At 38.0% G+C, this 24,822-nt stretch overlaps 1 protein-coding gene across 5 annotated transcripts in view; it reads right to left on the bottom strand.

The window, feature by feature from the left end:
• The window catches only part of LOC127451150 (caskin-2-like), a 116,789-nt gene extending 101,607 nt beyond the window's left edge, over nt 1–15,182 (bottom strand). For all 5 annotated transcript variants that reach the window (XM_051715609.1, XM_051715610.1, XM_051715611.1 and 2 more), the window contains exons 1-2: nt 14,916–15,182; nt 3,599–4,169 (exon numbers count right to left, since the gene is read on the bottom strand). In XM_051715609.1, the coding sequence (XP_051571569.1) occupies nt 3,599–3,692 (94 nt within the window). In that variant the 5' untranslated portion in view covers nt 3,693–4,169; nt 14,916–15,182. The remainder of the gene's footprint in view (nt 1–3,598; nt 4,170–14,915) is intronic.
• Nucleotides 15,183–24,822: the final 9,640 nt, after the last annotated feature.

Here is a 24,822-nt window from a genome sequence, read left to right as displayed (position 1 = left end):
ACTTTTTTCCATCGTTTGTAATTCGATTAGGTCATTCGCAGTGCTTCATGGGATTGTAGTTAATTCCCTCATTAAAGACATCTAGTGATATGATAAAACTGGTTTTATTCTTGTACCTTTGTCTTTTTGTCTGATTTTCGAATAATTTTTTCCTTCAAATCAAAAATTTGTAATGTTGTGATGCACATCGGACCTGGTTGGTTTGATTCATGGCTTACAACTCTTTTATTAAGTACTTTAAGAAATCCCTCTGGAAAAAAATTAATGGTAAAAATACTTTTGGAACCAACACGTCTGTAAAAGTAGGTGGGCACTGTTGTGCTCTATACTGTCTTTGCAGTGTGAAGGTAACTTATCAAAATTCAGTATGCAAATATATGTAAAAAAGTAGTCCAGTTGGAATTTGTATGTAAATAATTAATTGGAATGGCGTCAAAGTTTTCAGTTACATTTTAAATGCTGAATATTCTATCAATGTAAGTCAATGTGAGATTTATCCACCTTTTTCATGGGTGTCTTACTGGGGAAACGAATGTGGGTGGGACTTCCGCCGGAATATAGCATTCCCTAGCTCTGGCTGCAGTAATTTTAGACCGTTTACAGCTGGTAAAAACGCGTTTCGGATGATCCGATCGCAAACAGTCAGTGCTAAATATAGTTGTAAATGGGGAGCAAAATGTTTAGTGATTGGATCACAAAAAACACATACAAAGGTAGTCAAAAATCACATTGCATTTGAGGTTTAAAATGCTGTTCTGATGCATCCAGGACAGCAGCAAAGCACCACCTCTCGTCAGTCAATCACCCACCGAAAAGTTTAAACTTGCATGTGGATTTAAAAGGAAATAACCGTCCGATCAGACAACTTGAAAAAGTGATTACATACCCAAGGATGAGAACTTCACGGCTCTTCCTCAGTGTGTCTGTCTGATTTGAACATGCAAGGTGACAAGTTCAAGCACACACATCTGAAGCTGAACTAACATAGGTACTCCACTAAAACAACTGATAATTTTGCTCGAAATGTTGCGTTTGTGCTTAGATTAAATCTCAGCTGCATCTGGGAGAAACAGCACGCCAATTTTGTTCTCGCTTTCTTTGTCTTTATTACTTTTTTGCAGTTTATTATTGTTCAGTAACAAACTGACATAGTTATTGATGTATGTCCTCATGAAATCATACACGCTATCCTCAAAATCCCAACACCATAACAAAAGCATGAATGGACATACACCGCAATAAAAGCTGTGTTAACCTGAAAGAGAAAAACGGAAGACTTTTTCCGCTTATTGCTATTAATAAATTCAACTATTATTAAATGATGATGTGTTTTATCATATTACTGATGTCACCATTTTATAAAAGCAATCAGCTACTCTGCTTTACATACTGCATATCTAAACCTCTTTTAAAATAGAAAAATCATGGTGACGCACAGTCTTACTGCTTTAATAACTGTCTTTATAAATGAGAAAAGACCCCATCCCTCTCCTAAAGTCTGTCAGTTTGGGAGGTCTTATGGAAGGGGGGACCTCTCTTCCCCTTTACATACTCCCACTGGACCACATCACAGAGAACACAAGCTCTTCATGCTGGAGTTGAGTGAGTGGATAATGCAGTACAGCCTGTACTGCCATTAAGAGATAAAAGTAGAGTAAAAGGCAAAGGCAGAGTCGAGTCTGTTGATGCTATCATGTTGGCAAGGTGTTTCAAATACCAATCATGTACCTCTTGTCGAACATGAACCGGGACAACAGATAAACTTCCAGCAAGGACTAATTGGTGGCAATGTGAAAATAGTAATGAATGGGGCTCTCCTTTCACAAAGTTCATTCATGTAGGATCATTAAAAAGGTACAGTATGCAAAGATATGCTTAGCCATAACAACAATCGCCATTTATCAATGTTGAGCTGACAAGCGGGTCCCAAACTTTGAACCTAAAAATATCTCTTATACTTAGGTAAAACATAAAAAATAAAAGTAAATAAATGGGCTTTATGTGATAAGGTCTATGATCACCATATATCTGCCCAGAATCTACACCCACACAATTCCATAGAAAGCGCAGCAGATTTCCACAGAATTCAAAAGGCGTCATTCACAAAGTTGTGTGTTTATTAAATATTGTGCTTACTTTAATTTGTGCTTTCAACTACAAAGACTTCTTTTATACTACTTTTACAGTACTTTTTAGGAGATTTACAGCTGTGGTCACTGTGAACTGTCATTGAATGCCTATGTTGTATTATTCCTCTTTTGTAAGTCGCTTTGGATAAAAGCGTCTGCCAAATGAATAAATGGAAAATGTAATTGAATGACACATAGGTGAGAAGATTTTATTTAATTTTTTTTCAATTCTTTCATTGTTTTCTTGTTTCTTTCGAATCCATTCTTTAGATTTTACAAGAGTGTAGTATACTTTTAAGTCTAATTTACACAGTGGAAGAAGCTGAACTTTTTTCTCCCAAAGGAACGAAAATAAAGAAAGAAAGAACCAGAAGTAATCACTTTCACTCTGAGACATGGGTTCTGGTCCCATGGAAAGTTTTCACATAAACAATGGTGAGTGATTCAGAGGTTGCATTTTTGCTCTAAAATTAGGGATGCACCGATACAAATTTTTTCTCTCCCGATCTGATTCCAATACCTGAACTCTCGGACGATACCGAAACTGAATTTGTCCCACTGAAATGCACATTTGACAGTAACTGTAAAATTGTGGCAGGGCGCACTGTAAAAATAAATATCAGTGATCGTATCGGCTGATTACAGTGTTAAAATAACGGTAATCGCATTGGCCTCAAATTTCCTGAACGGTGCACCACTAATTCCTGTTGCTGTATTACATTATTAACAACTAATAGTAGACAAAATGCAGAAAAAACGTCCTTGCCAAATACTGAAAAAGCTTATATATCCATGTTACTTTGGTGCATAGCCTCAAAAAATGTAATCCAAGGAAAGAGAATGCTCGTACACGAATGTCCATACAAATTTTTTTATTAAGAGGCCAAATTTATGCCATTATGGCCTCTTAATAAAATTCCAGAAAGATTTTTTTTTCTATGGACATTCGTGTGCGAACCATCTCTTTCCTTGGAAATATTAGCAACTAAAAATCTTTAGTAGACATTTCATTTGGAAATTGGTCAACAACACTTCCAGCTTTGGCCACTGGGGGCAATGGTTTGAATTTTGAATTATGGCAAGCACAGACCGATTTCAGCAGCCGGATTTTCAAACTCTGGTTGCCGAACTCCCAGTGTGGTCAATCTGTGAAGCGACAGTCTGAAGAGAATCTTTCTGAGGTGAACAAAGCCTGCTTTTATGCTATGCATAGCACCGTTTTAAAATTAGTTTGTTGAGGAAAATAAATGTTTAAAGAGCATCACATCCATACCACACCCACAATTAGTTTTAATAAATCATCAACGCCCTTCGACTAGCTCAGTTCTCCAATGTCAAGAATGTCTGCGAACAGGAGAAATATCACCAAATGAACACCTTAGCAGAACAAAAACGGCAGTGCATTTCGTCATAATTTTTATTTGAACTAAACGAAGCCTGTTCAACCAATAAGTATAGACTTTACTCACTGCTTCTGCTGGCTTTGACCTTGGTCAACAGTTTCTGTGTCGTGGCTAGATCTCCATTCTTGACCGCTTGCAGAAGATCCTGCTCTTTTCCCATATTCTCCTACCAGCCAGAACTCCACCAGCGTTCCACAAGAGTCCTACTCCTCCCTTACACCTCCATACAGTGACGAGACCGCCACATTAACCTATCCCAGGATTCTCTCTTCTGGTAAAACGTACTTCAGTCAGTGTAACTGACAGCCAAACGACTGCAGGAACCACAAGATACCAGATATCTGTATCTCTCCAACAATCTTGTCATCAAAATCAACAGACCATTGACTTCAATATTCTGTCTGGTTATGGATGCAGAAGGCCAGGGAAATGGAAAATCTATTTTGTCCAAAGAATTCCCTATCGGTTTTTGGCTCTCAAGTTTCCAGGGCCTTTTCTGGGTAGTTGGTTTGGGTCTTGTGGAGCTCAGTTTCTGGGAACGCAGAGCATCGAGGCTCTGTTGATGCTGTGGTTTAGAAGGCTGGGATGACTGGAGCGGAACTGCTTGGTCCAGCAGACCAGAACCTGAAAAAGGAGTCTGCAAAAAAAACAGTACTGTTAACACATTAGCCAAGTACAGAGCAAATAAATACATCCTTTCACTCAGAAAGAGCAAAACAATTCCTTCTAAGGGAAAGGAAACAGGTGGATTTTGCGTACTTAAAGCTACATTTCATTGCCAAAGTCTTGTATTTATTTCACTACATAGTAGACTTTTTAATGTCCAACTAGATTTTTACATTTGCTGAAGAAAAAGTTAGTGGCGGCTGCCAATGCAAAACTGGCCACCATGGTTCTAGGGTGTTGTGTGTTGTTGATAGGGCATTGCTTGTCAGTTGTTAAGGTGTTCTGAGTGATTTGTTGCATGTTTCTATGTGGTTGTTCTAGGTGGTTGAGTGCTGGCCCAAAACAAGAGAGCTATAATATTTTGGTCCCTACATTTGGCTTGGGTTCATCCAAACTCTACGCAAGCTCAATTTGACAAATCTTTGTGTTCCAAATTATGTGTACATGTTGCATTCTCTGCAGTGCCACAAGGGGTGCTATAGGGGGAATTCACAGACTTCTACAGTCTGTTTTCTCTTTCAGGACTCCTGACATGGTAGAGCACAACATGATCACATCGACATTCTGCTTCCGAATGTTTATGTACCTTGAAATAAACCCAGAAGTTGCATTTTTACTCTAAAATTAAAATTTTACTCCACTGACGTTTAGGTTTTGGGTTTGGGTTTTGGCATAGGAATTAATAAAATATGCATTCCTGTTGACGGTACTGCATCATTTACAATAGAAAATACAACTCACTTTTGGTGCCACTCTGTGGACATTTCACACAGAGAATGTGGTAAACAACACTTCCAGCTTCGGCCACTGGGGCAGAGGTTCACATTTCGGTAACCACACACAGACAGGGCATTTGGTGGGTCTCAATTTTTTCCACTTGCATACCGGACATACAGTCTTAATTTCGGCTAAAATAATATGGCACACAGTTGGCCACACTAATGAAGGTTTGTTACGGCCACAGTAAGCAGGACACAAATTAAGAATGTACAATGGGACCACACACTAGCAACGCACTGGCCAAGCATTCGAGTCTGCTTTGGTCTACTTGCATACACCGATCAGCCACAACATTAAAACCACCTGCCTAATATTGTGTAGGTCCCCCTCGTGCTGCCAAAACAGCGCCAACCCACATCTCAGAATAGCATTCTGAGATTATATTCTTCTCACCACAATTGTACAGAGTGGTTATCTGAGTTACCGTAGACTTTGTCAGTTAGAACCATTCTGAGTAAATTCTAGAGACTGTTGTGCATGAAAATCCCAGGAGATCAACAGTTACAGAAATACTCAAACCAGCCCGTCTGGCACCAACAATCATCCATGCGATTATCTAATCAGCCAATCGTGTGGCAGAAGTGCAGCGCATAAAATCATGCAGATACGGTCAGGAGCTTCAGTTAATGTTCACATCAACCATCAGAATGGGGAAAAAATGTAATCTCTATGATTTGGACCGTGGCATGATTGTTGGTGCCAGATGGGCTGGTTTGAGTATTTCTGTAACTGCTGATCTCCTGGGATTTTCACGCACAACAGTCTCTAGAATTTACTCCGAATGGTGCCAAAATAAAAAACATCCAGTGTGCGGCAGTTCTGTGGATGGAAATACCTTGTTGATGAGAGAGGTCAACAGAGAATGGCCAGACTGGTTCGAACTGACAAAGTCTACGGTAACTCAGATAACCGCTCCGTACAATTGTGGTGAGAAGGGTTGGCGCTGTTTTGGCGGCATGAGGGTGACCTACACAATATTAGGCAGGTGGTTTTAATGTTGTGGCTGATCGGTGTATATGTTTCTGGCCTTAGTTTTAGGGGTTTGTTTTAATCCCTCCCCAGGCATATGAGCAATAGCAATAGTGATGCTTGCCTAAGCTGTGAACCGTTAAAAGTACAGTTGAATTCAGAGGTTTACATACACTTCGGTTGATGTCATTAAAACTCATTTTTTAACCACTCCACATATTTAATATTAGCAAACTAAAGTTTTGGCAAGTCGTTTAGGACAGTGGTTCTCAACTGGTTTTGCTTCAGGACCCAGATTTTATATTGGAAGTCAAGTAGCGACCCCCTATAGTAAAAACGTAACCTGTATTTAATGTATCCTGGGTAGCATTTCCTTTTATGTTGCATAGACTTGTTCATGGTTTTCAAGTATATGGGTATGCATCAAGTGACATTATTTTTGTTGTTGATGTCAACAACAAAATCTACAGGACGTTTTCTCTCCCCCTTTTAAAAATTGAATAGCATATTTATTTATAGGTTATGAGCCCATTATTATCCCGTTTGTTTCCTAATTTCAAACATCATTCAAACAGAACATACATACTACACAGGAGAAAAGGCTCCTCATTACCATGGTTAGGTCAATGTAGCTAGTCTTAAATAAAAGTAATAATAATAATAAATTATAGTAGCCTATTGACAAAAGAAATACTAGCTGAAACACATTTTCAAATAAAATCAAATCAAATCACTTTTATTGTCACAAAACCATATACACAAGTGCAATATTGTGTGAAATACTTGGATGCAGTTCCGAGCAACATAGTAGTCATGACAGTGATGAGACAGTGATGACACCAATTTACAATAAACATCAGATTTACAACACAATTTAAAATCTAATATACACATAATTACACACAACACAATATACAAATAATAAAATACAATGTACAGTATACAATACACACAATATAGAACACACATTATACATTAAAAAATTATATATAGTATATATAAAATGTACAGTAGGTTGTATTGTACTGTGTTGACATTCAGGCTGTCGGTTGATAGTAAGTTGTTAAGAGAGAATATAATATAATAATAATATAATTTATGACAGTCCGGTGTGAGATATAAGAGTAAGAGTAATAAAGTGCAGTGCTGATGTATATTGATTGTGAGAGATCAAGAGTTCAGAAGTCTGATTGCTTGGGGGAAGAAGCTGTCATGAAGTCGGCTGGTGCGGGCCTGATGCTGCGATACCGCCTACCTGATGGTAGCAGTGAGAGCAGCTCATGGCTCGGGTGGCTGGAGTCTCTGATGATCCTCTGAGCTTTTTTCACACACCGCCTGGTATATATGTCCTGGAGGGAGGGAAGCTCACCTCCGATGATGTGTCTGGCAGTTCGCACCACCCTTTGCAGTGCTTTGCGGTTGTGGGCGGTGCTATTGCCGTACCAGGCGGAGATGCAGCCAGTCAGGATGCTTTCTACAGTGCAGGTGTAGAACCGTGTGAGGATGTGGCGGTTCATTCCAAACTTCCTCAGCCGTCTCAGGAAGAAGAGGCACTGATAAGCCTTCTTCACAACAGCTTCAGTGTGGATGAACCATGTGAGTTCCTCAGTGATGTGGACACCCAGGAACTTGAAGCTGCTGACTCTCTCCACTGGTGCTCCATTGATGGTGATGGGACTGTGTTCTCTGTCTTTTCTTCTGAAGTCCACCACAAGCTCCTTTGTCTTACTGACATTGAAGGAGAGGTTGTGCTCCTGACACCAGTGTGTCAGAGTGTGCACCTCCTCTCTGTAGGCTGTTTCATCACTGTCAGTGATCAGACCTACCACCGTCGTATCATCAGCAAACTTAATGATGGCATTGGAGCTGTGTGTTGCCACACAGTCATGTGTGTACAGGGAATACAAGAGTGGGCTGAGAACACAGCCCTGCGGGGCTCCAGTGTTGAGGGTCAGTGATGAGGAGATGTTGCTGCCTATTCTAACCATCTGGCGTCTGCTTGACAGGAAGTCCAAGATCCAGCTGCACAGCGAGCTGTTTAAGCCCCGAGCCCGGAGTTTCTCATCAAGCTTGGAGGGCACTGTGGTGTTGAATGCTGAGCTGTAGTCTACAAACAACATTCTCACATAAGTGTTCTTTTTTTCCAGGTGGGAGAGAGCAGTGTGTATTGTAGATGCAATGGCATCATCAGTGGAGCGGTTGTTGCAGTAAGCAAACTGCAATGGGTCCAGTGAGGGAGGCAGCACAGAGCAGATGTAATTTCTGATTAGTCTCTCAAAGCATTTGCTGATGATGGGGGTCAGAGCAACAGGACGCCAGTCATTTAAGCAAGTTATTTTGGATTGCTTTGGAACAGGCACAATGGTGGACATTTTAAAGCATGTGGGGACTACAGACAAAGAGAGGGAAAGGTTGAAAATGTCCGTAAAAACACCAGCCAGTTGGTTCACGCACGCTCTGATGACGCAGCCCGGAATGCCGTCTGGACCCGCGGCTTTGCGGATATTCACCCATCGGAAGGATCGGGTTACATTCACTACAGAGACGGAGAGTGAACTAACCTCTGTAGCTTCGGCCGCGAGAGCTCTCTCCGCGAGGGCGGTGTTATTTCCCTCAAAATGAGCATAAAAAGTATTTAGCTCAATTTTGAAACTTTCAAAATGAGCATAAAAAGTATTTAGCTCAATTTTGAAACTTTAACTACAACTGCAACTGTTGATATAAAAATGAGGTATAGATTCTTTAGATTATTTCATATGAAACTATAACATTTTGACAAAATATAACAGTTACTTTTACTCATGTAAAATCGTGAAACTTTGTAAAGGTGATGATGTGTAATTATTTTAATTAATTTTTTTAGCGCATAACACAGTGTTGCTCTTTTCCTCATCAGTGCTATTTGGCATGTCGGGGCTGCCTGTTTGATGGGTTTGACTTGACTTCCTCTGTGACGCTTTAAACTAGAAAAGTCTTACTAGAATTGAAATGGGTCACATCAGTTTTAAGATCAGCGCGCCGCAATATCGAGGGAAGGCCGGCTGTCGTGCGCGTGCGTCATAGAGAGCAGAGGAGATCGTTAGCGCGAGCTGGGAAATGAGAAGCCTTTAGCTGAATGCGAGCTTATCATTAAATCTCTTCATTATATATTATATTATCATTAAATAATCTCTATCACTTGGGCGGCCACCGAAAAATCATTGTTCTTTCCCTGCTGTCTGTGACCCATTCCGAATAGACCTGCGACCCACTTTTGGGTCACGACCCACCAGTTGAGAAACACTGGTTTAGGACATCTTACTTGTGCATGACACAAGTAATTTTTCCACCAATTGTTTACAGGCAGATTGTTTCACTTTTAATTGACTATATCACAATTACAGTGGGTCAGAAGTTTAAATTCACTAAGTTAACTGTGACTTTAAGCAGCTTGGAAAATTCCAGAAAATGATGTCAAGTCTTAAGGCAATTAGCCAATTAGCTTCTGATAGGCTAATTGGATAATTTGAGTCAATTGGAGGTGCACCTGTGGATGTATTTTAAGGCCTACCTTCAAACTCAGTGCCTCTTTGCTTGACATCAAGGGAAAATCAAAAGAAATCAGCCAAGACCTCAGAAAAAAGATTGTGGACCTCCACAAGTCTAGTTCATCCTTGGGAGCAATTTCCAAATGCATGAAGTTACCACGTTCATCTCTACAAACAATAGTATGCAATTATAAACAGCATGGGACCACGCAGCCATCATACCGCTCAGGAAGGAGATGCATTCTGTCTTCTAGAGATGAACGTAGTTTGGTGCGAAAAGTGCAAATCAATCCCAAAAACAACAGCAAAGGACCTTGTGAAGATGCTGGAGGAAACAGGTAGACAAGTATCTATATCCACAGTAAAACGAGTTCTATATCGGCATAACCTGAAAGGCTGCTCAGCAAGAAAGAAGCCACTGCTCCAAAACCATCATAAAAAAGCCAGACTACAGTTTGCAAGTGCACATGGGGACAAAGATCTTACTTTTTGGAGAAATTTCCTCTGGTCTGATGAATTTTTTTAAAAACGTTTTGGCCATAATGACCATCGTTATATTTGGAGGAAAAAGGGTGAGGCTTGCAAGCCGAAGAACACCATCCCAACTGTGAAGCATGGGGGTGGCAGCAACATGTTGTGGGGGTGCTTTGCTGCAGGAGGGACTGGTGCACTTCACAAAAGTGGCATTATGAGGAAGGAAAATTATGTGGATATATTGAAGCAACATCTCAAGACATCAATCAGGAAGTTAAAGCTCGGTCACAAATGTGTCTTCCACACAAGCATACCTCCAGAGCTGTGGCAAAATGGCTTAAGGACGACAAAGTCAAGGTATTGGAGTGGCCATCACAAAGCTCTGACCTCAATCTGATAGAAAAATTTGTCGGCAGAACTGAAAAAGCGTGTGCGAGCAAAGAGGCCTACAAACCTGACTCAGTTACGCCAGTTCTGTCTAGAGGAATGGGCCAAAATTCCAGCAACTTATTGTGAGAAGCTTTTGGGAGGCTACCCAAAACATTTAAATTAAAAAATGTAAAGGCAATGCTACCAAATACTAATAAAGTGTATGTAAACTTCTTACCCACTGGGAATGTGATGAAAGAAATAAAAGCCGAAATAAATCACTCTCTCTACTATTATCTTGACATTTCGCATTCTTAAAATAAATTAGTGATCCTAACTGACCTAAGGCAATGTTTTCTACAATTAAATGTCCAGAATTGTGAAAAACTGAGTTTATATGCATTTGGCTAAGGTGTATGTAAACTTCTGACTTCAACTGTAGTAGTGAAAAGAAACAGTTAAAAGCAGCCAACTGAAACACGGCATGCCATCAAGACATTTTTAGCTGACAACTCAAGCGTACTTGCTGTCCAAGCAAAAAAAATCACAGGCTTAACGGTAAGCCAAAAATCATACAGCAACTGAAACGCTGGTCATAAAATGTGTGGTCTGTAAAATTCCTCAGGAGGAGACCGTTTAGGGGAAAGAAAACAACAATAACCATATCCAATGTAGCACATGGCAACTCCACATTCAGCGGTCAGGCTGCCCAGTGGCTCGGTCACAGCGTTAGCATTAAATGAGCATAATCAGTCCTCCATTATATAAGCCTGCATGGTCTTGCCTTCTCTACACACCCAAAAAAGACAGTGAGGGAGTAGGCAAAGCTGTCATTCCCAATAGCTATGATAACGTCCTCCTTTGGTTTCCCTCAGGGCCAATAGTCAGGCTTTTCATGCGATTTTTCTTTGTTGCCAAACCTCTGACAATGTGTGATTTTTTTTAGGCAGGGTGGAGTGCTGTTATGATACTGCTATAGCATTTTGATTGAACTTTATGAGAATTTTTACAGATCCTGGGCCGAGAAAGTTTAAGAATGACTGCTTTAGAGGATTCAAAACTCTAATGTGCATCCATTGACATGTGATCATTGTTACAAAATGACTCTGCTCTGCAGTAAACTACTAGTTGTTTTTATCCAAAGCATCTTACAGTGCACTTATTACAGGTTCAGTTGTCCCAGAGTAAACTGAGGTTAAAGGGATAGTTCTCCCAAAAATGATTACTATAAATCTCCAGGTTCACTTTCACTTCCACATTCTTCTTTTGTTTTTGGCGATTCACATTATCCATGCATATCGCCACCTACTGGGCAGGGAGAATATACAGTAAAAATGTACTTAAATATTGATCTGTTTCTCACCCACACCTATCATATTGCTTCTGAAGACATGGAGTCGTGTTGATTACCTTTTATGCTGCCTTTCTGTGCTTTTTGGAGCTTCATAGTTTCTGTACCATTCAGTTGAACTGAATGGAACTACAGAGCTGAAATCTTCTACTAAAAATCTTAATTTATGTTCAGCAGAAGAAAGAAAGTCATACACATCTGGGATGGCATGAGGGTGAGCAAATGATGAGATAATTTTCATTTTTGGGAGAACTATCCCTTTAATATTTGTATTTTTGCACTTTATTGCTTAATTGAATAACAACATGAAACTTTTCATTAGCAAAACGGACAAGTGCTCAATTCACAATGACTTGACAGAACCTATATGGTTTTATTGACCATGTTTAGCCATGTAGCATCTTTAATAATAGAAGAAAAAACAAACAGCAGAGAAACAATGGTGACAGTCCATGGATCAATTCTGGCAAGGTTTGAACCTACAACCTAAGGTTACCAGCCTAGATATTTAAACATCACACCACTGCTGAGCACGTAGACATCACGTGTGCAGAAATAAACAAACAAGTGAGATAACACATTTCTTCATACCATTATAAAACAGACTACAATCAACCACGGTAATGATAGTTTGCGGTTTGAAATTCAGACTTTGATTGGCTATAAACCTGCTATGTGCTATCGTAGACATGTAAATAATGTTGCATGTGATTTTTCATGATTTGTGAATTTAGATGACATCATGCTCCGCTCTGCAATCGGTCGTTTCAATTTTACAACTCTTCATTTTCTAATGCAAATAGCTCCAAATGTTGAACACCTAGAAGAATGAAACCCCTCTCATCTTGACCAGATTGATTTGTGAATTTGTTCACAGCAGTTTGTTTTCCTGTCAACCCTTTTTAAGTCCATGAGTCGGGACGGTGACAATAAGCGCTCTTCACTTTTCACTCTTCACTTTCACAATTCCACAAAACAGGCAGTCTGTGTTCATGCAAATTTACTTGTTTTAGATAGAGCCTGATTTGTGAAAACTTTCACAATCACATTTGGTCACGTTTGATTGCGTCTTACTGCTCTAACCTCATTGCCTTGAGTAATCAAAGGAAATCAGCTTATAATTCTAAAAACTGACCATCTTCACAGGTCATAGTAGGCTCAAAAAGAACTTGATGATTTGTGATTTTTTTTCACAGATCAGTTTTTGTCTCTTAACCATTTTTTGAGTTCTGGAGTCAACAGTTTACCTGAAAAATCAGTCACAGTCACACAAAACTGGATTTGTGAAAACTTTCACAGATTTATTGTACTCATTTTGATGGTTTCATGCATATTGTATTGTGAAAAATTAAGGATATATGCCATAAAAGTAATAAAAGGCCTAAAACTCTAAAAACTGACAATCTAGATGGGTAGGCTCAAATTGACCTTTATGATTTGTGAATTTTTTCGCAAATCAGTTTTTGTCTCTTAACCATTTTTTGAGTTCTGGAGTCAACAGTTTATCTGAAAAATCTGTGTTTTAGGCTTTGAGAGGTCACATTCTTGAAACACATGATAATTATGATAGAAAAACACTAATTTCACACAAAACTGGATTTGTGAAAACTTTCACAGATTGAATTTACTCAGTTTGATGGCTTAATGCATACTGGCATTGTGAGAAAAAAAATGTATGCCATAAAACCAATAAACTTCTTACCGTTCTACAAAATGACAAACTAGACGGGTCACACTAGGCTTAAATAGACCATCCTGATTTGTGAATTTTTTTCACAGATCGGTTTTTGTCATTTAACCCTTTTTTGAATCCTTGAGTCAACAGTTTATCTGAAAAATCAGAGTTATAGGTTTAGTGTTGTAATTGCTCTGTGTTTTAGTCTTTCTCATTCATTTCCTATGGTGGGTCAAAAATGACATGGAACACCACAAGTGTTACTTTTTTTGTCACGCGGCCTAAACTCATTGAATACAGTCCAATTGTTTTGTGTGTTCAGATGGCAAATGAAAGAAAAGTAACCAAGCCTTGGTCCACTGAGATGAAGGATACAATATTTATTAAAGAAACTAAATCAAAATGGTCAAAAATGACCCGAACACCACACAAGGGTTAAACAAAATGACTAACTAGTTGACATATCATCCATATCAAAATTTTATTTCAACAACAAACCAAAGCCATCAAACTGAGTAAAATCAATCTGTGAAAGTTTTTAGAATTATAAGCTGATTTCCTTTGATTACTCAAGGCAATGAGGTTAGAGCAGTAAGACGCAATCAAACGTGACCAAATGTGATTGTGAAAGTTTTCACAAATCAGGCTCTATCTAAAACAAGTAAATTTGCATGAACACAGACTGCCTGTTTTGTGGAATTGTGAAAGTGAAGAGTGAAAAGTGAAGAGCGCTTATTGTCACCGTCCCGACTCATGGACTTAAAAAGGGTTGACAGGAAAACAAACTGCTGTGAACAAATTCACAAATCAATCTGGTCAAGATGAGAGGGGTTTCATTCTTCTAGGTGTTCAACATTTGGAGCTATTTGCATTAGAAAATGAAGAGTTGTAAAATTGAAACGACCGATTGCAGAGCGGAGCATGATGTCATCTAAATTCACAAATCATGAAAAATCACATGCAACATTATTTACATGTCTACGATAGCACATAGCAGGTTTATAGCCAATCAAAGTCTGAATTTCTTTACCGTGGTCTACAATCAGAGAGTTAATGCTGCTAGTTAGGGTTAAGATACATTTTAACCAGCAGTTTGCAAATAGGTTAGGAGGGTGTTGATGTAATTTTATACGAGTTTGGTATACTTTAATCAAATCTCTAGAGATAAAGTCCTTGCAAAAAAAAACCATGGTAACCACTGTTTCCACTAAGTACCATAGTTAAATACTAATATATATATATATATATATATATATATATATATATATATATATAGCCTCCACTGCCATCAAAATAAACTCGCACTGAAGGAGATCTCATATTAATATTTTACTATTTTAAAATTGACAATAGTTGTAGTTACTGTGATACTTTGGCGGACACTATTGTTAACCTGGTGATTATTAGTACGAGAAATCTAGAGATCGAAAGGATAATTCAGTATATTAGCGATAATTCACTATTAAAACACAAACCAACTAAAGTCCAGCCTGTTTTCACAACATAGTTAGACTTCAACCAATTATCAATCAGCCCAAACATTACTACTCCTTGAGTAATGAAGATACTCACCATTAAATTAGTTTAAGCACTCATTTTCGCTGTAGGTTTGTTGTCATAACAGCGGGTCCGGGATCAGTCTCTCTCCAGTCCCGACACATCAACAACAACTCACTCAAAGTCCACTTCAAAGACAACTCTTAACAGATAAACACGCTTTACTGTTCATGTGAACACCCTTGACTGATGTTACTCCCAGTCAAGTCTTTAAAAGTCTCGTCATTCCGTGTCGAGAAACTCCAGACTGAGCATTGGTAGCGATTAGCATGTGTGTGCTGAGATCTCCAGCAGTAGAGGAGTCTGGCGGCAGAGCAGCGGGTCGCATCGGTCCTCCCAGTGGGAGGGTGCAGCTCTGTCGCCCGCTCAGCTGCAGCTGTACCGCTCTGTCGCCCTCTGGGAAGATCCGATCCCGCTGCCACTCACTGGAGCACTTTCACCTCTACTAAAACCCTGCAAAACTAAGGTGCTTTAATCATTATAGTGTTTTTTAAAATAAGCAACCTATTACATATATATATATATATATATATATATATATATATATATATATATATATATATCATTTTCATATCATTTTTATCATTATAATTATATTGATTTTTACTGCATAGTAATAATATTTGTGAATGAGCAACATATTACAAAAATTTAATTTACATATATATATATATATATATATATATATATATATATATATATATATATATATATATATATATATATACATATATATTTTAATAATTATATATTGTATATAATACATACACATTATTTATATTTTACTAGTAGATTTTATTTATTTTTATTGCATAATAATAATACGAATAATTCAGAGCATTTGTGAATGAGCAACATATTACAAAGATTTTTTTTCTTAATTAAAAAAATATACCTATATTTTAATAATTATATGTATATAAATATATATACACTCACCGGCCACTTTACTGGGAAACCTGTACATCTACTTATTCATGCAATTATCTAATCAGCCAATCGTGTGGCAGCAGTGCAATGTATAAAATCATGCAGATACGGGTCAGGAGCTTCAGTTAATGTTCACATCAACCATCAGAATGGGGGGAAAAATGTGATCTCAGTGATTTCGACCGTGACATGATTGTTGGTGTCAGACGCAGCCTGATCGCATGCTCGTCCACTGCATGAAACTTGACATAAATCTTGTGTGACTCGGTGTAACTCTACTGTTTTAAAATATTCTGCTCTTTTAGAATATTCTTGCTGTTCAAAATATAATATCTTGCACCTCAGCTTTGGAATAGGTGATGAACTATCAGTAAGCAGTAAGGGTTAAAAGTGTTTCAGTGTTTTTAGATGAAAGCTTTGACCCAGGCAACGTTGTTGCTGTTGATTTTATGGTCATTAATTTTAATTCATTATATAATCGTTTTATGTTGATTTTATGGTCATTAATGTTCGTAATGCTGCTATTGTTTTATGCATTTAACCTGAACATTATGTCTCAGTGTTTTGAATTATAAACTTTGGCCATACACTGTCATTGCTGTTAAATGTAATATTAATTTAATTCATGTAAAATGTAATGCACTTTTTAAAAATGTCATAAGGAGCTCTTTTTGTGAGGCTCTTTTTGTTAGTAATAAAGAATGGAATACATTTTCTTCCTCTTTGTACTTTTATGTTAAAATGATTGTCCAACTTAAATTAGATTAGATTTCCCTAAAAATGTAATCTATGAGATTACATTACTGACTGCATTTTTGTCATACAATTTGTTATCAGTACCTGATTACAATTCACAATAATCTGCCCATATATATATATATAATTATTTGCATAACAAGTGTGTCATCTTTTTTTAAATTGAAAAAAGGAAATGTCATGCATTTCACTGTCATGAAAACATCAAATTTTTGTAGTTCAATCATTGGTATATAATCTTCTACATGCTCATTAAATCAGGGTATAACAACAATAATAAATACTATATTACAGTTATATGGTACTCAATCATGGGGCCGGGACCCAAACATCCAAGGAGGCAAAAAGATAACTCAAAATTATTTAAAACAAGTTATTAAAATACTACTTAAAAACAGACTGTTCCTGAAACTTCTAGATTAATGTGATTAATTATTTACAGTAAATCTATTGCCACTACTATTTTTTCAGGTGGAAGGAGAAGTGGGGGCCTTGGATGACAAAACTAACCTTACCTAAGCACTTACCTAATTTAATTAGGTTGATTCAGTGATGTTAAACAATATTTCTGACTTGACTAAAACTAATAAGTTAGTTAATTTTTAGTTAAAAAATGTGCACTTTGTGCAACATCCCAATCAACTTTTTTTTCAGTCCAAAATATTATTTGACATCATTGAATCAACCTGAATACATTAGGTTGCACCAGTCATTTTTATGGGTTCGAAAATGTAAATAAATAAATAAATAAATGTGGATCATCAAAATAGATTGTGACGTAAAAATGGCACGTCTTTTTTTTTCTTTTTTTTTTTTTTTTCCTGTCAAATGTTTTTTCAGTTAATCTAAAAATGTACTTCATGTGTTAACATAAATGAACTGCTATAATCAAGTAAAAAATATTATTTAATATTATAACTTACTATAAAAATGATTAAAGACTAGTATAATAAATCAGTCATATTAGATTAGGTTATACAACACTAACAAAAGTCAATTTGAATGGCTTTTTTTAAGGTAACAACTACACATATTCACTTTCTAAAGCGTAGTTAATTGTCTTTATGCTAATTCTTTGGCAAAAACAACACCAAAGTGTTCAATTCTGGTGACTTTGAGATAAGCATTTATTTATTTTCTCGAGTATGAGTAGTGTTCATGTAACTACTGGCTGAAGCATTTCTTCCAGTATTCCAGACAGACGCGTTTTCGCGCTAAAAAATTAAAAAAATTTATCAGCTGAAGAAGTTATTTTTAACTTGAAACAGCATCTAGAAATGCAGTGCTCCCTTGAGAGATGCTAAAAACAACAGTTAAGCGTGATGCAGTTGTCAAAAGACATCCATCTATCGAATGTTTAGTTGGAAAACGATAGAAAAACAGCACGAGCGGACGCAAAAACACGTCCAGTTTGAACAGCCCCTTGTTCACATTCCACAGCACTAGCTGAAGTAACCTCTCAAAGTTACCTCTCAAAAAGACATCCTTTTGTTTCAGTTGACCGTAGGTAAATTTACACTGTATCCAGCGCTGTATTCATAAATATCCTGATACTGTTTTCTGTGTGAGAAACCACTCTAAATGATTCAGTGAGAGAGTGGTCTGAACGAATTGCACTGAATCACGAATCGATTCAGACCGTTTTGCAAGCCCATTTGGCCAATTCACTGAAAATAACCGACTCAAAAGAATTATTCATTTGCAAATTGGGCATTATTAGTTTTTTAAACAGCCAAAAGAAATACACTTCATGACTGACGAAATATTCTGAGAGTAAATATTTCTCAGGTCAGTCAGAGCGCTCATGGTACACACAGTGCGCACAGCCGTACAGCTGCAGGCGCCTCTGGATGTGTTCAAACTGGTAGGCTAATAGGCCTACATTTCCCTGCCAAAATACAGAATTTTTTATTTGAAGCACAGCCTTTGAAGTCTCTTTTAGCACTATATACCATATAAGCAGCTTATCTCAACCAAGGAGCATTGAAGCTGCCCAAAAACTTTGTGGTGACAGAACTCTTGACTGAGACACATGTGTATTCTGGTTGTTGTTGTGGAAGTTTAGTTTGTTTATGAGTACAAGACCACCATACTTAAAGGAATAATCTGGGTTCATTACAAGTAAAGCTTGATAGACAGCATTTGTCGCCAGGGGTGTAAAGTAATTGAGTAAAAATACTTAAGTATTATTTTTGGAGATTTTTACTTCACTCGATTTAAACCGAATACTTTTACTTAATTACATTTCCATTGAATGTTTTTTTTTTTTTTTTTTTTTGCTTTTTAATCCTTATAATTTCATTTAAACTTGAAAAGTACTCACTACATTTTCGCAGATAATTTTCTTTCATCTTACTTGCCTGAAGCCGCCTTTTCACTGCATCCACAAACGACAGATGACAGTCATTTCAAATGGAGTGTCGCATGGTGGCTGTAGAAAGTTCCGACCATCTGCAGAGGCAGAATATCAAATCTGATTTGCGCTTTGGATAGATTTAAATATTTGTCGACTAGACCGTATGTGAACACCTGACTGAATGTGATGTATTCATTGAAAGCTATGAGCATGAAGTGAGAAACATTGATGGTTTTTGTCCTAAACTTTATTCTAAACACCTGCTACTTCTACAGATAGGACAGTTAAGAAGCCAAAAATGATCATTCACGTTGCAAATATATATATATATATATAATATATATAGAATAATGTACAGATTTAACTGTTTTGGAAGGAAATTGGTACTTTAATTCACCAAAGTGGCATTCAACTGATCACAAAGTATAGTCAGGACATTACTGATGTAAAAAACATCACCATCACTATTTGAAAAAAATCATTTTTGATCAAATCTAGATGGGCCCCATTTCCAGCAGTCATCACTCCCAACGCCTTATCCTTGAGTAATCATGCTAAATTGCTAATTTGGAAATAGAAAATTTAAAAAACTGACCTCCCTACCCTAAACCTTAAACCTAAACTATAGTGTCATAAAAAGCAAATGTGTCATAAAAACCAAAATTCTGAAGCAACCACGTTATTTTGTGGTGCCGGTGTCGACTCTTCAGGACTCGTACCCCAGTCCTTTGTATCGCATATGCAACACTCTATCAGTTGAGCTACTGTGCAATTTAATCACACTTAAACAAGCTTGTAAATGTAGTTGGTTATGTAATGCAAAGGTTAAAAGAGTCATGCACTATAGTAAAAGTGTTTATATGTCATAAGATAGCATTGTGTGAGAAACAGAGTGAAAAGTAAGTGTTTATGAACTGATAATTTGCCATTTTACTCATGATTTGAGTGAAAGGGGATAAAAGTAATTGTTGTTTTAGCACCTCTAGTGTTCATTCCACCAGGAAATTGCTTGTTGTTACGTACAACAGGCCACATAAAAATCATTTAGCAAAAATGTAGTTATTGTTACATGATTATTTGACCTGGTTGTGAATGCCACTGGGGGAGAAATATGACAGTTGTCAGAGACAGTAAAAAGTTGTGTCATGGAAATTCTAAATACTGACCCTGGTAGACCTAAGGCCCGAAATTACCTGTCTACCCTGCTTGTCTCCTAGTTTCCAGCTCACTGGTACCTTCCTCGGCACATTACAACTCAGCATCCACTCACTCAGTCCAAGAATCTTGTATTCTGTCACTACATGTTAGTGATTTCACCCTAATACCTAAATACCTATCTAGACTTACAGTATGCCTCAGCATAATAATTAACCCAGACTCCAATTTCTGCTTTGCTCGTTTATTAGTATGCGGCCGGGTCACAACAGTCGCAGCTGTGGAACCCCGGAGAAAAGTTAGAACACAGTTTATATAGGATGGTTTACGTAATCTCTCCTGATTCTTGTTACTAAATTCTGATTGGATATACTTCTGATAAGGCCAAACTTTCTTATCCCCTTGAGTCTCTAGTCCTATGCCTCGTCTAGTCATTACAGTTATGTGAAGAGGAGGAGGGCGTGGCCGGGCCGAGAGGATGCACGCCTGGCGCTGAGTTGCCCAATCAGCGGGAGAGAGATAAAGGAGGAGCCTGGGATGCCAGAGAGAGAGAGAGAGAGAGAGAGACACACACACACGGAGCTGTGTGTGTGTGTGTGTCGACGTCTGTTGTTATGTTTCAGTTCAGCATTTGTGTTGATGAGTCCCATACGGAATGGGTAGAACAGGAGTGTCACACTAGGCTCATATTTCTTAGCAGTAGGCCTATAATTTAGAAATACTTTCAAAACAAATTTAGCTCATGGTGACTTCTCTTTTACTCTGAATGAGAACAACAGTTGGATCTAATAAAGGCAACACAATTATCAATAGCAACACACATATGAATACAACAATTCCAATGGTGAACTTGAACCGTCTGCTGGCCCACATCTGCTCCCAGGTTCGCTGATTATCTGGACGACCCCACAGACCCCGCAGACGTTCCAACTTTGCCAGGTACCTTTTCGTACCGGACGGCTTATAGTCTTTGAATTTTATCGTGTCTGATGGGTTTTACAGTGGGACACGTGACTCCAGGTATCACTTTTAGCAAACTTCACTGCAGTGTATGTGGTCAGGATAACCTCGTCTGGACCCAACCACCAGGGGTTATGCCACGCCATTCTCCAGAGGTCCTCGAATCACTGCCCTGGTTCATACAAACATAGTGACTCAGCATCTTGGACTGGTGATGCGGCCTTAACCTGTAAATGAAAAGCTTTGATAGTTCTGGTTAAAGACAACAGTGTATAATTTTCCATCTGCTCGTTCCTCCTGGGGAGGAGATTCGACTCCCCCTCACATCAGCAACCTGTGAAAATCTTATGTGGTCTGAGGGCTGTCCAAGCTCCCTTTCAAGCTCACATGGCCATTAATTTACACAGTTTGTTTTTTTGCAGTCCGATTCGATTTTTCTACTGCTCCTCCACTTTGAGGTTGGTAGGCAAAGTGAGTTTTCATATGTATTCTCAATTCAGAAATCACTTTATTTACAAAGTGAGTGCCATTGTCCAAAGACTACTTTTTTTAAGCACTCCCCATTTTGGAATGATTTGTCTGATCAGGGCCTTCGCCACTGTTGTAGCATCAGCCTTTTCACATGGGAAACACTCAACCCACTAATAAAACACCTCAACAAAATCACAAGACAATATTTATTCTCTTGACACAATTTTAGCTCAATAAAGTCCATTATAATGTCCTGAAAAGAAAAATCAGGTGGGGTGGACGAAGTAAGATTGCTTAACAAACCAATCAAATTTAACAACATCATCTCTCACACAATCTCCTATCTTGATTTAATTCTAGCTAGGATAAGAGTTACTTTTTACTTTTTTAATACTGAAGTACAATTTAATGTGGTACTTTTTCACTTTCACTGTATGTTTTTGGCTAGATACCTGGACCTTTAATTGAGTACAATTTTCACTCAGTATCCATACTTTCACTTAAGTATAATTTCTGAGTACTTATTACATCCCTGTTTGTCGCATAATGTTGATTACCACAAAAATAATTTCAACTCGTTACAGTGCACTTAGTGAATGGGGCCAATTTTTGGAGGGTTTAAAGGAAGAAATGTGAAGCTTATAATTTATAAAAGCACTACATTCATTCTTCTGTTAAAATGTGTTATCTGTAAAGTTGTTTAAATTGTCATTTTTACAGTTGTTTTAGGGTTTGTTGACTGTTCGCGTTTTGACGTAAAAAGAAGAGAATAATCCAATTACTTCAAATCTCATGAAAATGCGGTTTTCTTGTGTTGTTGGATTAAAAAAAAAGCTTTGTTAGCTATCAGCGTATTGATGTGCATGTAAATGCGTTCATTAATTCATATAAACACCAAAAGAAAAATAAGAATGTTAATTAAGACTTGACATTTCTCACTCACACACACTAAAAAAGCTAGAAAAATGGAGTAAAAAATTAGCTGATATGGTCAAGAGACCACTACAGTACCCGTGTGTCATACATCAAAAGAGTTTTACTATACACAGTGATAATGTATTAATGGCCTTTTCACACTTGAAATGTTTAACCTGGGTCAACGTAATCCTAGGGTTTGTTCCACCCCAAATATAACACATTAATAAATGCAATTAATTGGAGAACATGGATGTGTGAACGGCAAGCTCTGCACACTTTGCTAGTTTTAATACTATTTATGTCATAAACCGGTGAGATTCGGTACACTCTGTTCCATAACTGTTCTAGGAGGATAATATTTCAAAAAATTCAAAATTCTCGGGCTCTGGAGACATTAAAAGACGCTTATGTGCTCATGCTGATGCCCCCGAGCACCATGCCGTGAGCCAGGGAGCCAATCTGGTCAAGTAAGTGTGGGAAATTTGTAGAGATTTGTTGAACATGTCGGCACTGCTGACGAAGGTCATTGCTGACTTGAAGAATCTTGCTGTAATACATCGATCGATCACTGCCTGCACGGGGTTAATGTGCACATTTTTCTTTTTTCTGTTTGTTTGGTTCTGGGGGAAATTTAGGGTTTGATTGTTGCATTAATGTTGAAATGAGGTCTTTATAATTTTGTTTTTGACACACAATTTATTTTTTCTACTATATCAAAATGTCAAATGTTAATATGAGTGGATTGTCTCTCTCCATGTGGAATGTGAATGGGTTGGGGCACCCCATAAAAAGAAGAAAGGTTATTTCTCTTCTTAAGCATAAGAAATATGATATAGTGTTTCTTCAAGAAACGCATCTTTCCCCGCAGGAAGCTGAAAAATTTGGGAAGATATGGGGTGGACATGTTTTCTAGATTAAAGATAAATTAGGAAGAGTCATTATTGTTTTAGCTGAAATTCAGGGGCAAAGTCTTATTATGGCTAATATTTACGCACCTAACGCTGATGATCAGGGCTTTTTTATAGATCTTGAAGGGATGTTGCAAGCCGCTGGCACCCCTCATGATATAATATTGGGAGGAGTCTTTAATCTTTTGATGGACTCAGTCCTTGATCATAGTGAAGCAAAAGTGTGTAAACCCCCTAGAGCAACATTGATGCTTCACAGGATGTGTAAAAATCTTGGTCTTACAGATATTTGGAGACTTTTGAACCCATCTGGTAGGGACTAAACATTTTTTTCATCAGTCCATAAGATTTATTCTAGAATAGATTTTTTATTTATTTTTATATCTAAGTCCCTCATTTCATCTGTTGTTGAAAAATTGGAAAAATTGGAAAACTTTTAGTCTCAGATCATGCCCTGGTGAGTTTAGAGGTGTTGTCACATATGGAGAAAAGGAAATCATATAGTTGGTGCTTTAATGTATCCCTTTTACAAAATCCTGAATTCCAACAAATGTTAAAGGCTGAAATCAATGTTTATATGGAGACCAACTGGTCTTCAGTGTCCTCTGTGGGCATGGCTTGGGAGGCACTTAAGGCAGTTCTTTGGGGCCGGATCGTACAGTATACCTCATTCACCAAAAAATTCAAAGGACAAGAACTCGTGGAGTTGGAAAGGAATATTAAAAGTGCAGAGGCAGAGCTGAAGAGCTGAATGTCGTCTGATGGCCTCAGAGAATTGACCCTCTTCCATCTTCAATCAAGTCGACATTTCTGAGTTCTCCGCCAGCCCGCCGAGAATCAACAGCCGTACCGCCCTCTGAGAATCAAAAGCAGTACCGGCCGCCGACAGCGCGAGGAAACGACCTCTCGTCATCACACGAGCCTCAAGGAACCGGGTCAAAGTTAAAGGACGGAGGAAAACACATTCTACCTGTGTCCTCATGCGATTCAAGTAAGAGGTTTACGTCTGGGCAGAGATAGAATATTATAGTGTGTTATTCTTGTGTTTCAAGGTTTTTGCTTGTACAGTTTACGGACCGCCATGTCCGCTCATTATTAATACTCAGGGTATTAATTATCACGAATTTGTTTTGCTGTATTGTGGTCCAACCAAATTGGACTGTTGTGCATTTTCGCCATCGCGGGTGAGACAGCAACTGAGTTCATCCATTAAAGAGTCAAATAACAAGGGACTTTTACGAGCCCCGCTCGTAAAACCGCGTCTCTGAGTGATGAACACTCAGTTCTTTGACTTTTACCGGAAATGGCGCCTTTTGGTTGTAGACATTCTGGTGCCAGCCTTACAACTATTTTTGGGAGTAGCATACACCCCCCTAAAGCGGCAGATACTCTGGGAGTGGTGATTACTGCTTTTGGAAAAGGTCATGAGGCATCAGTGTATTACTCCCTGCTAATTCTGAGTCTGGGG

Source organism: Myxocyprinus asiaticus, chromosome 14 (assembly GCF_019703515.2).
Source record: "Myxocyprinus asiaticus isolate MX2 ecotype Aquarium Trade chromosome 14, UBuf_Myxa_2, whole genome shotgun sequence".
Classification (NCBI taxonomy): domain Eukaryota; kingdom Metazoa; phylum Chordata; class Actinopteri; order Cypriniformes; family Catostomidae; genus Myxocyprinus; species Myxocyprinus asiaticus.
The sequence above is the reverse complement of the archived record's forward strand: the minus strand, read 5'-3'. Positions and strand labels throughout refer to the sequence as shown.